Here is a 14,234-nt window from a genome sequence, read left to right on the forward strand (position 1 = left end):
AGTAAATCTCAAGTCAAAATGACGAGAAATTCTTGTAGAGTTTTCTTGTTTTTTTATCATGTTGGCAGCACAGTGACGGCTGCAAGGCCAAACAGACAAAAGAGCCAAAAGAATAGCAATCAAACAAATGCTATTGTGTGTTTTCATGCAATCAAACAAATGCTATTGTGTTTTCATCACTTCTCGTGTGTGTGTGTGTGTGTGTATGAATTGAATGCACTCGGATATACAAAAACAAATGATGCACATAAGCAGTTTTGGAATCGTCTTTGGATTCTACCCTAATGATGATTTTATCTCAACGATTTCTGTAATGAAATGGGGTAGCGGGGTAGACTAGTGGTCAGCAGATTTGCCTCACAGTTCTGAGGTTCAGGTTTCGAATCTCGAGTTTGCATGTTCTCCCCATGCCTGCATGGGTTTCTGCCAGGTACGGCTTCCTCCCACAATCAAACAAACATGCACGTTAGCTACATTAAAGACTTAAATTTGCCCATGGGTGTGAATGTTTGTTTTGTCTTCATGTGCCCTGTTGATTGGCTGGCAACCAGTCCTGAGTGCGGCCCGCCTCTCGCTAAAAGTCAGATGCGATAGATTCCAGCCCAGTGAAGACAATCTCTAGAAAATTGAGGGAAGGATGTAATGAAATGTGCATTTGTTGCCATTGCAGCCACCTGAGTTCATTTCAGCCATTGTGCTAACTGGTTCATTTCAGCCATTGTGCTAACTGCTAACAGCTAACATTCTCAATGGCAAGAGAATGTTGAAGGATTTATGTAGACGAATGTTTTTGTTTTTTGGGTTACAATAAACCCCTATCATTCACATGGTATAGGGGCCAAATCCTGCCACAAATATGGAAAAACAGAGTGGAAAAAATAATAATAATTGATGACCCTAATTTCTTTTTATAATTTCCTAGCTTAATATTTTAAATAGTAACGACCACAAACTATGATCCCTGAACACTTATCATATATATCGTTTCAAACTCATCTTACAACATTACCTTGAAAAATGAATGGCTTATTTCATTTTAGATCAAATGCATTGCAAGTGCATGTGCACAGGACAGGACTCTCCATAACATCCACTAACAGCCCAGACTAAACTTAGCTCCTCCCCAACATAAATATTACTATATAGATATACTTCTATATACTGTAAGGGTCTCACTCATATCAACATACTTCTTTAACACCAATTACTACTTTCCTATTATCCTGGACTTTATCTCCATTTTGTGGCATCGAAACGCATGAAAAAAACAGCGGGAAAAAAAAAACGTACATTTTTTAGGTTTAGGTTCCACAGAAAAAAATGCAAATAGGTAAATAACTAATCGCGAACAGGCAGGGGTTCACTGTACTTTCGATTTCTATAGCAGCTTGTCAAAACATCAATCGAGTCGAGACTGGATTAATCGCACCCTGTGCTGGCTATTTGTGTCAAGTCCTCGCAGTGACCTTGGAGGTGGAGGCGGCATCCACAGTGGAGGTGGTGGTGAGGGTGGAGACCTCGCTGACGGTGGTGCTGGAGAGCTGCTCGATGCCGGGTTGGGGCATCACGCGAGGACCTGGCAGTCTGCAAACACAAACACACACATACAGTGAACCCCAGCAGGCAAGCCCAAATTTAGAGTTGGGCACCTTCAGTGTAGTACCACGTAATGCTGCGTTGTGTTCTGGGTTTTTAATGAAACGAAACCGTCTCACCGCTGACCGCAGAGCTCAAAGCCAGCACCTTCTTTTGAGGTTTAGGGGGAGAAGGTTTGACTAACTTGCACAGCCTAGCTGGCATTAGTTACCCGAGGTCCCCAACTAAACTCCAGTAATAGTCGTCCTTCAAAAAAGAGAGAATATATGCCTTTTGAGTATTGTTGAAAGCTCTGTATGTGTTGCTGCTCCGTGTGTGATAAAAAAGAAGTTGTTTGAAGGTCTATAATTACCCTAACATTGATGATAATTTCCGTTATCTGGTCTAGGGCATGGCATATTATATGTTAGCATTCAGCTCAAAAACCAAAAAGATATGGTTTGGTTGAAAAGTTTGTTGTTTAAAAATTAACCCTCGTTTATCGCAGGGGTTAGGTTCAGGACCATCCCTGCAATACGTTAATTCCGCGATGTAGCATTCATGTTGTTTTTTCTTTTACATATTTTTAAGCTGAATGACTCTCCCCACTACCACACTTATTAGTCTTTCCCACACACTTATTAACCTCTACCAAACTCAAAACATTTCCTATACTCTTACACTTTATACTCTTATTAAACATACATTATGTTAACAACATATAAAATGAAGGTACACACCATTAAAGTTAAGAAGAATATAATCATCTTTTATTGTCATGAACATGCATGCATGCATGCGCACGAAATTTGTTCTCTGCATTTAACCCATCACAGTGAACACATACACGTTAGTGGAACACACTGGAGCAGGGGGGCAGCTGAAGCGCCCGGGGAATCAGTTGGTGCTGATTGTACTGCAAAGGCCAGCAAGCGCATTATAGCTATCACCCTGATATTATTGTCATCCTTCTTGATGAACAGGACCGATGAAATATTTATGCCATAATGGCTACAGACAGGCCTAAACCTTGTGCCTGTCTGCCCTTCCTTCAACAGGTCAAGAAGTTCCATCTTTACTGCTAAATAGCTGCTCATACTACAATCGCACTCTGCCACTAACTGCCATCCGGCAGGTACCTTGTTTGGGCGGCATTGTAGGGCTTGACATGAAGCACAATGATACACAATTGAGACGAAAAGTGATAAAGTCACGAAACACTTACTGTGAGACGTCCACCGTCAACAAACTCGCACTCGGCTCGCCGGCACGCACATAGAAGCACTGCGTTGAAAGACACTTTGAAGTCTCAGCGCGCAACGCAACTGAGCTTTTGTACTGTATTAGTATTTTACTGCTTGTAATATGTGTTTTAATGATTTTTCTTTTTTTTTAGGCTAGAACATGCTTATTTTACCATGACAATTAAAGAAATATGTAAAGACCTCCCATGATATGGTGGTGACCTATCAGCAATGTAAATATGATTTTTTTCAATTCTGTGATGCGCTGAGTCCACAATAGGTGAACCGCGATAAAGCGAAGGTTTACTGTATGTTTAATTGTCTTTTATTTTATCTGTCAGCTTTACAATAAACTTCAACTGGGAGTGAGAATTTAACAGCATGAAGCAAGCATTTGCTGCCTCTTATTGTAGAACTGTGTGAGCGAGAGTCTTTTCCTTTTTGTTTCCTCAAAGTGATGTTATACAAATGTCTCCCATTTTTTGACAGCAAGAAAGTGAGAGCAGGCCCTAAGAAATACGTTAAAAGTTATTTTCATAGGTTTGAGTTTTTTAATAAGTTAAAAGTGTTTGTACTGAGTGGGAGACTCGGAGGAGTAAAATTACAGAATTTAATATTCATTTTTAGGGTCTCTTCGCCTACCCTATAGACAATGGACGGATAAATGGTCTATCTATATATGCCGTGAATATTCTCATTCATCCAGGTCATTTTATTGTCAGGGCATTGAATCGATCGCAACGGGACTGTTTTGGTTGTCTTAGAAGACAGTTAATGCAACGAGGCTGAGTTAGGACAGCACGAGCCTATCTCGATACATTTTCATCTATCACAGGTAGGTGTGGAACGTATACTCTGCGATGCAGTGCTTCACTGAAAATCTGGATTTACACTGAGTGGTCAATTCAGATTTTATGCCTATATCTTGATTTTTTTTATGCTTATTTTCATGAACATTTTAAGCGACATATATACCGTATATACTGGTTAAGAGCGTCTGCCTCACAGTTCTGAGGCACGGGGTTCAATCCCCGACCCCGTCTGTGTGGAGTTTGCATGCTCTCCCCGTGCCTGCGTGGGTTTTCTCCGGGCACTCCGGTTTCCTCCCACGTCCCAAAAACATGCATGGTAGGTTAATTGAAGACTCTAAATTGCCCATAGGTGTGAATGTGAGTGCGAATGGTTGTTTGTTTATATGTGCCCTGCGATTGGCTGGCAACCAGTTCAGGGTGTACCCGAGGGTAACCTCCACATTGCTCCAGTGGCCGCTGTCTGCAGTTATTTTGCTTATGTAATGATGGACAAGCCGCTAATGTAGCATATTTAGACAATATTTAATGTTCTATACACCTCTCAACCAGCTTTAGATGCTCCGAGGCTTGTTTCAAACTGTGTATATCACACACTTATCATCCCAACTTCTATTAATTCAGTTTTGATTTTGAGAAGATGACTTCCGATTTTGAGTGGTACACACACACACAAAACACAACTTATCCCAAATGGCATGGTTAAAACATCACAGAGACTGAAAACTCCCCCAAACAGACTAGAATTTTAATGTCTGCGAGAAAGGAAATGAAGCAAGAGTGAAGACTTTGAAGTGGCCTGCGAGGAAGGCAAGAGGCAGGCGGTCGTCACACTTGCCAGGACGCCATTTACCAAAAAACATCCGCTCCGAGACAAACCACATTAGCACTGCCTGGGAATTTTAAATGCCTCTCCTCACTCACAAAGCACCCTCTCTCAAGTAAATGTTGAATATATATGTCAACGGTCAGCATTGGCCCACATTGGCTCTATTTTTTTTGTTAGAGCCATTCACACAGTTTATGGTGCTGATTTTCTTTACCGGTATCGTTTCATTGCCTGTCTGTGCTTTTGCACACATTTGAAAGCAGGCATACATCCACGACACGCTTAATAAGGTACACTCTATAATCAGAGCCAATTCTGGAGATGTAGCAAAAAATGTATATAAAGATAATAATTCAGGCTTTATCTCACAATGTGTTGTTTATTGTGCATGTACCATCACAATTAGAAATAACTCGAGTAAAAAAAAAAAGTCCAGTTACTCACTCAATGTGCGTATCATGATTACTGTGATCGGTCCTCTCACGAGTTATCCATGATAACCGGCATCATGCACAATAGAAATTAAGAGGACAGTCAAAACAGTCCATTGGCCAGTTTTTCGTGATAACCGCCACCATGCACAAGAGAAATAGTGTGATCCCTTGACATACAAGGGATAGGAGATAGGAGCCATCGTTCGGCCGGGTTTTTGCTTTAACTTGAGCAAAAAATTGAGATACGAGTGCTGTATCGTGGCAGTGAACACAGCTCAACACATTTTACAACAAGCAGCAAACTATTCATCACCAAAGAGGCTGTCATTTAGTCATATGTTTAGCTTAATGCTAACAATCAAAAATTCCATAGACGGGCTAACAAATAGCATTGGCGTCGCGGTGTTATAACTCTTTAAGCAATGGATTTCTTAACACAAACGGTGGAACATCACATGTAGACATAATATAACGATACTCACAGGCATATATGCTTTATCCTTTATGAAGAATAACTGAATATTACTTCTGCTTACTGAGGAGTTTTAACAGGCTCGCCCATTGTCCTTTGAAATGAAGCAATAAAATGTGGCAAAAACTGTTTAATGCTTTAAATTCTGTTTAATTATGTAATTACTGTATGTTTTTATAAAGTAAAATACTAGTGTTATTTTTCTTATTAAAAGACACATTACAACAATACGTGTCATTTTTTGAGGGGACAGTAATTGGATTAATGTCCATTGGAGATACAAGTGCTTGTGAGTTACGAGTGTGGTCAATGAACAAATAATATAATAACAACAAGAAAGTAACCTTCCGGCTTTTAATGTATTTAATTTCTTACAAGGAAAGACGCACACCCCCTAGGGGGCCGTGCCCCCAGGTTGAGAACACCTGATATAAAGCCAAAATATTTGTAGATGTAAACAAAAACATAAAAAGAAAAAAAAAACTTGTCCATAGTTCAAAAGTTCAACTGATTGAGCAAAACCAATGTGATATTTGTATTCAGTACATCAAATTTGTCCTAAATCAGCTATGCGTTGTTGACTAGTATAATCTTCCCACTCTTTCTCAAAGCCATGAAATAAAAAATAAAATGGCGTGTAATAGGCAGAAACAAATCTGTACGCAACTTTTATCTTCGTGGCTGGCTGCCTCCAGGCATACTCAAATGTAACTTTACTATTTTCAGTCATTGTCTACAAAACATTCAGAATTTTAATCTTGAGGCGACAAAATGCTGTGCGTCTCCGGTAGAATGAAGGAAGAGGCATAGTTTTACAACACAAGAGCGGAACGTTCGAGATTTAAGTAGTTTTTCTAAAGTTATTCTAAAGTTATATTTAACACTTTAAATTAGTTGCTAATGCATAAAAAATAACAGATAATGCGGGCACAGACCAATAGTATCAATTCGTGAAATATGAAATTGCCAATATTTGGACATACGGAGTTTCCAGCTGACAGCGTTGATATGCCATCTGCCAGTGGATTTAAAGCTTCCTGAAGGGCAGGAAAAACCAGGTGAGGCTGGCGGAGGCCACCTCATCCACACGCAGCATCAGCACTTGGGCGCCCCAAGGTTGTGTCCTCTCTCCGCTGCTCTTCTCTCTACACGAACGACTGCACCTCAACGCACCGAGCTGTCAAACTCCTGAAGTTTGCAGATGACACCACTGTCATCGGCCTCATCAAGGACGGTGACGAGTCTGCATATCGACAGGAAGTGGAGCGGCTGCAGCTGTGGTGTGGCCGACACAACCTGGAGCTGAACACACTCAAGACTGTAGAGATGATCGGGCACTTTAGGAGGCATCCTTCGCCACAGCTGCCCCTCCCGCTGTCCAGCTGCCTTGTGTCAACCGTCGAGACCTTCAAGTTCCTGGAAATTACAGTCTCTCTGGACCTGAAGTGGATGATCAACATCAACTTCATCCTCAAAAAGGCCCAGCAGAGGATGTACTTCCTTCGGCTTCTGAGAAAGCACGGTCTGCCACAGGAGCTGCTGAGGCAGTTCTACACAGCGGTCATCGAATCAGTCCTGTGTTCTTCCATCACAGTCTGGTTTGGTGCTGCTACAAAAAAGGAAAAACTTCGACTGCAACGGACAATCAAAGCTGCTGAAAGGATTGTCGGTACCCTACCGACCCTTGAGGACTTGCACGCTGCCAGAACTAAGACAAGAGCGTGAAATCCGACTTACGCGGAAATTCGTGTTACGTCGCCAGCGTAGGAACGGAACTCGTTCGTAAATGGAGGACTTCCTGTATTGCAATATTAGTCATTCGAACTGCTCTAAGTGCTAGAGGACTCTGCATCTTTTTGCACAATTGTCAAAAAATAAAAAACAATTGTACCGGCAACCCTTTACTGCTCAGTGACTGTTTTTCTCAATGTCTTTATGTCTCAAAAGTGTTCTCTGTCAATTGACTGTTGTCGTACTAGAAGAGCGGCTCCAACTACCGGAGACAAATTCCTTGTGTGTTTTTTTTAACATACTTGGCAAGTAAAGATGATTCTGATTCTGTTGATTACTGCCATCTCACCAGTTACTCATGATAACCACCACTGTGCACAATAGAAATAAACGCAACTAGTAATATTCCACAGTCAAAAATCACTTCGTCACATAAATCTCATTCCAAATTAACAGAGTTTTCGCTTTGACAATAATTAGCTATAGTTTGAAGATTATATCTATATCGCCCTTTAATAGGAATATAAAATTAATGTTTACGACGTGTCGCTTCCATCTCTGACTCGCTGGCTTGCTCTCCTTCCTCTCCTCCCCCTCTTGTGCCTCATTACACACGTCTCTCTGTGTGTGTGTGTGTGTGTGTGTGTGGGTGCGTGCGTACATACGTACGACGAGCCAGCAGGTTAGATTGTTCCCTCGCTCTGGCTGCTGATGGATCGGTCTTATTAGCGGCGGCAGCGTGGGCGTCGAGCAGGCCCATCCAAGCCGCTCTGATCGTGATGTGATCGTGAAAACACTGCCATTTTCTGGTGTGTACGTGTGTGCATGTGTTTGTGTGCGTGCGTGCCACCTGTGAAAAAGCACTTTCCACTTCTACCTTTTTATTATTATACTATACATTATATAATATATATTTTAATTTCCATCCATCCGGTGCTAAATATTAAATTATATAGAGTACATTTTTTGGGCTGATATTAAATCAAATTAAATAATTTTCAGGGCTAAATATTAAATGAACTTAAATGAGATTTTCAGAGCTAAATATTAAATTCACTTAAATTCTATTTTCAGGGCTACACATTAAATCAAATTAAATAAAATTTTCATGGCTGATTGAATTAAATGAAAATTTCAAAAGTTTTAATATTTATCCATCCATCCTCTTCCACTGAGTCGGTTCGCAGGGGCAGTAGCTTTCGCTGTGATGCCCAGACTTCCCTCTCCCCAGCCACTTCATGAAGCTCCCTCTGGGGGGATCCCAAGGCGTTCCCAGGCCAGCCAGGAGACAGTCTCTCCAGCATGTCCTGGGCCATCCCCGGGGCCTCCCCCCAGTGGTACAAGCCCTGAACACCGCATCAGGATGCGACCAGGGGACATCCTCATTAGATGCCCGAGCCACCTCATCTGCCTCTTTTCGATGCGGAGGGGCAGCAGCTAGACTCTGAGCCGCTCCCCGATGACCCAGCTTCTAAACCTGTCGCTAATGGAGAGCTCAGAACCATATCATCAGCAAAAAGCAAGAGACTTAATACTGAGGTCACCAAACCGGAACCCCTCAATGCCTCGGCTGCACCTAGAAACTATTGCCATAAAGGTAACAAACACAATCGGGTGACAAAGGACAGCCTTGGTGGAGTCCAACTCTCACTGGAAACAAATTTGATTTACTGCCAGCAATGCAGACCAAACTCTGACACTGGTTGTACAGGGACATATTAGGGGTCCGTGTACCCCATATTCCCGGAACACCCCCCACAGGACTCCCCGAGGGACACTGTCAAATGCATTCTCCAAGTCCACAAAGCACATGTAGACTGACTGGGTGAACTCCCATGGACCCTCGAGGACCCTACTGAGGGTGTAGAGCTGGTCCACTGTTCCACAGCCAGCCACAGTGCTCTTCCTGATTATGAGATTCGACTTCACGACGGACCCTCTTCTCCAGCACCAGGGAGGCTGAGGAGTGGGATTCCCCCTCCGTCCCCCCTTCTTAAAATGTTATTTATTAATTTAAAGGGTTACATATAATTAAATCAGTATATTAAATTAAATACAATTTTCAGGACTAATTATTAAATGAAGTCTAAAAAGATTTCAGTGCTGAAAAATTAAATGTCATGTTTCTGGCCTTATATTCTATTCAATTATATTAAATGAAATGTTCAGGGCAGTATATTAAATAAAATAAATTTTCTACAGCTAATTAAATGAAATTACATTACATTTACTTTCAGGGCTGAAAATTAAGTAAAATAAAATGAAATAAAATGAGGGGCTGGATAATAAAAACATAAATCACATCACATAAATTACTGGAGCTGTCTGCACTCGACTTATTTTTTTTATTTCACGTCAACTCTGGGAGCTCACAGGCTGTCAACGGCTGAATGGAAACTGCATCTGAAAGCTTGACAGCAGCCTGCCTGTGTGTGTGTGCGTGTATGTGCATAGGCCAGCGTCACAGAGGTTATCGCAAAAGAGTGGCGTGGATAAAGTGTCAGGACTTTATAGCGCAGAGAGCACCTTCTCGTGGTCCCTTATTTTGGTAGCGGTGCAGACACAAAGACTTCCTACTGCTGCTGCATTCTGTTTGTTCGATGCAATAATTACTAAGGCTCAAGTTGGTCAAAGTGAATGATAATGCGTAGCGTTGCAAGTTCTTGAAAGTGCACTCGACACTTGGCACAAACGCACACGGCAGTGTCATCTGACTGAATAGTTTGATTTTTTTAAAAATATATTTTACTTTATTTTAAGGGCTAAATATTAAATAAAATAAAAATTTCAAGTTTAAATATTAAATCCCATGAAATTATAATACATTCATGAAATTACTTTAATGTATGCCTGTAATTGTATTTAAATTGAATTAAAATTACATAAATTACAAATAAAATCACAATAAAAATTTTCTTTAGTGTAATATTAAGCCTTGAAAATGCAGTTTAATATATTTAACCCTCAAAGAAAATTTTATTAAATTACATAATTTTTAGAGTTAAATATTAAATTAAATTGATATTCCATTTTAAACCCTCCAACACAAATTTTCATTCAAATAGCGGAGATGGCAACAGATTTCAGACATTAGTCTTTCCGCTAGGCTAATCTGTTTATATTGCTAATGAAAGTGACATCCTGACACAAAAGAGCAACATCTTGCAATGGAGATGATGTAGACAAATGATGCAGAATTTAGTTAAACCCAAAAACACTTGCCTGTTTATTCAAGAATAGTGAAAATGTATCTTTCTTTTAAATGTTTTGTTTTTTCCAATGTAATTTTAAAGAGCATCGATCATCCACAGTCCCCGCAATCCCCGGTCTTACCTGGTCTCTATTCTCCACAAATAGTGGGAATCCAATGTACAGACTCAGTATAAAAAGAAACAGCAAAGCATCACTCACTGTTCTTGAAGGGTAAAATCCACGCTCTCTGGAGAAACCTGCCCGGTTACGGGATGACGAAAGGTGGTGCTTCTCTGGTTATGACTGAAACCAATGAAAGAGAAACAGAAGCAAAGTTTAGCAAAGTTTGCTCGTAGCCTCAACACAACAACAAGCCAAACCGACTGAACACAACTTGGACGACAAAGGACCCACACACGCCCACTCACCCCACTGGCCTCACCAGTGTATAGCCTGTGTGGACTCAGCACAAAATACTGGCTGGAGCAGGACTGGACATCCACAGTATTCAGACGGATAGACAATATGGCCAACCCCTAATACCACTCATTCATACATCAAAGTCAAAAGAAATCTACATGCTTTGAACCATAGGGGTGACATCAAAGCAATCTATAAGGCAATGCCATGAATTCATTACAAAGTGATCATGATCATGTGAAGTTATTTATTGAATTTGGAGAACAACATCACAGCTTGCGCCATTAGCTTGTAGCGCTAACTGAGCTACGTGCTTGAGGAGTGGTGCATACTGACACAATATCAAAACCGAACAAGTGTTAAGAATCCGTCAGATTACAGTGGTACCTTGATTTATGTTTTATTTGTTCTGTCACCACACTTCTAACTCAAAATCACTCATATCTTAAATCAACATTCCTCATTGAAATAGATGGAAATCTCATTAATCCGTTCCAGCACCCCAAAAAACATCCAAACATTTTTAAACGTATTTAGTAAGACAAATAGGACTCGACAGTATTGTACTGTATGAAAATATACAGTAATGTGTAACATAATTAAATACTACTTAACAGTTTGTGCATTTGATTTTTTTTGTTTCATGATTTTATGCTTCAATTCAATGGACAGTGTGCTGCTCTTTCTGTTGTGTGTGCCTTAGCCACCATGGAGCAAAAATGTGTAATGCATACAAACATAAATACACAGATTTGATGATGAAACACAAGGAAGACCGTCGTAACTAAGCAGCAGTAATATTAGTTGTTTTCACAGAGCATATATAATACATGCCTGTGAATAATGTTATATCCTCTGTATTTGTTGCCGCAATGTTTGTGTTCAAATATCCATCCATCCCTTTTCTGTACCGCTTATCCTCACTAGGGTCGCGGGCGTGATGGAGCCTACTTCGGGCGAGAAGCGGGGTACACACTGAACTGGTCACCAGCCAATCGCAGTTGTTCAAATATAAATTGCTATATTGAGAGAGAGATTTGCATCACATAGCATTGTTTAACCAATCCAACAACAGCAACTAGTGACGTTTGATTCCATTTCACCAAACAGACTCAAGCGGTCACATGACCGAATACGGTCTCCACAGCCCCACACAGAATCGAAGTTTTAAAAGTGACTCAATGACGTGAAACATGGCAGAAATCTATATTCACCTTAAAGATAGGCTCCAGCTCACCAGCGACCATAATGAGACTACGCAGCTTCAAATCAAAATGGCAAACTTCCTTCATCTTTTCAGGCATGGCATCTTGCAGCTTGTATGTGGGTCTACTTGTGATACATACCTACAAAATCTCTGGCCTGAGAGGCTGAATTTTCCAATAATTCTGGGGCATACTTGTGAACCAACCTAGCTTTCCAAGACAATCTCAGCCACCAATGAGCCGCCATGTCACTCGTCCCTGTGTTTGACCTTCCGCCGCCCGTCTAAATGCATGTGGCATTTACTGAGGTCGAGAGGTAAATGTTGGAGGGTTATGTAAAAAGGGAGTGGGGGGGGAGGGTTGTGACTGGCGCTCGTGTGACACAAAGTAGCCACCCCCTTCATGCAAACACACATGCACAACACATGATATGACATAGCAATGCTGCACCTGCTGGAACACGTGACTTCACAGGAACACCCATCACTTGGACTGCTGAACCCTACCATTTTGGTTGATTCCTCAATAGTAGGGTTCCTAAGAGTACTGTGGTAAAAATTCCAGATTATAAATTTCCTTTATTGATTGTTAGGGAAAATAAAACACTTTTCATCAATTTATATGCTATTACTAATATTACTATATTTTACAGAATATATTTGGCCATCCGTAATGCAGCCCTATGGGGGCACAAGCCAGTGCAAACTGTAGGCCAGTCCCAAGCCCGGATAAATGCAGAGGGTTGCGTCAGGAAGGGCATCCGGCTTAAAACTTTGCCAAACAAATATGAGCGTTCATCCAAAGAATTCCATACCTGATCGGTCGTGGCCGGGTTAACAACGTCCGCTACCGGCGCCGTCAACCCGCAGGGCGCCATTGGAAATTCAGCTACTGTGGGTCGAAGTCGAAGAAGAGGTGGAAAGCGGGTTCTTCGGCAGAAAGAGAAGAGGAAAGCACAGAGCCTAGAACTGAATGTGGGGACTTTGAATGTTGGGACTATGACAGGAAAATCTCGGGAGTTGGTTGACATGATGATTAGGAGAAAGGTTGATATATTGTGTGTCCAGGAGACCAGGTGGAAAGGCAGTAAGGCTAGAAGTTTAGGGGCAGGGTTTAAATTATTTTACCATGGTGTAGATGGGAAGAGAAATGGAGTTGGTGTTATTTTAAAAGAAGAGTTGGCTAAGAATGTCTTGGAGGTGAAAAGAGTATCAGATCGAGTGATGGGGCTAAAACTTGAAATTGAGGGTGTTATGTATAATGTGATTAGTGGCTATGCCCCACAGGTAGGATGTGACCTAGAGGTGAAAGAGAAATTCTGGAAGGAGCCAGACGAAGTAGTTCTGAGCATCCCAGACAGAGAGAGAGTCGTGATTGGTGCAGACTGTAATGGACTTGTTGGTTAAGGAAATAGGGGTGATGAAGAAGTGATAGGTAAGTACGGCATCCAGGAAAGGAACTTGGAGGGACAGTTGGTGGTAGACTTTGCAAAAAGGATGCAAATGGCTGTAGTGAACACATTTTTCCAGAAGAGGCAAGTGTGGTGGACCAGGAAGTGGCAATGATTAGTAAGGGGGAAGTTAGAAAGGCATTAAAGAGAATGAAAAATGGAAAGGCAGTTGGTCCTGATGTCATTCCTGTGGCGGTATGGAAGCATCTAGGAGAGGTGGCTGCGGAGTTTTTGACCAGGTTGTTCAATAGAATTCTAGCGTGTGAGAAGCTTGAGGAATGGAGGAAAAGTGTGCTGGTGCCCATTTTTAAGAACAAGGGTGATGTGCCAAGCTGTGGGAACTATAGAGGAATAAAGATGATGAGCCACACAATGAAGTTATGGGAAAGAGTAGTGGAGGCTAGACTCGGAAGTGAGTATTTGTGAGCAACAGTATGGTTTCATACCTAGAAGGAGTAACACAGATGCATTATTTTCCTTGAGGATGTTGATGAAAAAGTACAGAGAAGGTCAGAAGGAGCTACCTTGTGTCTTTGTAGATCTAGAGAAAGCCTATGGCAGAGTACCCAGAGAGAAACTGTGGTACTGCATGCGGAAGTCTGGAGTGGCAGAGAAGTATGTTAGAATAATACAGGACATGTACGAGGGCAGTAGAACAGTGGTAGGTGTGCTGTAGGTGTGACAGACGAATTTAAGGTGGAGGTGGGACTGCATCAGGGATCAGCCCTGAGCCCCTTCCTGTTTGCAGTTGTGATGGATAGGCTGACAGATGAGGTTAGACTGGAATCCCCGTGGACCATGATGTTTGCAGATGACATTGTGATCTGCAGTGAAAGCAGGGAGCAGGTGGAGGAACAGTTAGAAAGATGGAGG

General features: G+C 41.5%; 1 protein-coding gene across 10 annotated transcripts in view; it reads right to left on the reverse strand.

Moving 5' to 3' along the window:
• The window catches only part of plekha7a (pleckstrin homology domain containing, family A member 7a), a 126,923-nt gene that overhangs the window by 60,922 nt on the left and 51,767 nt on the right, over positions 1-14,234 (reverse strand). For 8 of the 10 annotated variants that reach the window (XM_061774063.1, XM_061774061.1, XM_061774062.1 and 5 more), the window contains 2 exons: positions 10,506-10,589; positions 1,467-1,584 (listed from right to left, as the gene is read on the reverse strand). In XM_061774063.1, coding sequence (XP_061630047.1) covers positions 1,467-1,584; positions 10,506-10,589 — 202 coding nt within the window. Of the gene's footprint in view, positions 1-1,466; positions 1,585-10,505; positions 10,590-11,920; positions 11,945-12,725; positions 12,750-14,234 lie in introns of those variants that run through there. The other 2 variants (XM_061774068.1, XM_061774070.1) reach the window with 2 other exon arrangements.

The sequence above is a fragment of the Phyllopteryx taeniolatus genome, chromosome 5 (assembly GCF_024500385.1).
Source record: "Phyllopteryx taeniolatus isolate TA_2022b chromosome 5, UOR_Ptae_1.2, whole genome shotgun sequence".
NCBI lineage: Eukaryota > Metazoa > Chordata > Actinopteri > Syngnathiformes > Syngnathidae > Phyllopteryx > Phyllopteryx taeniolatus.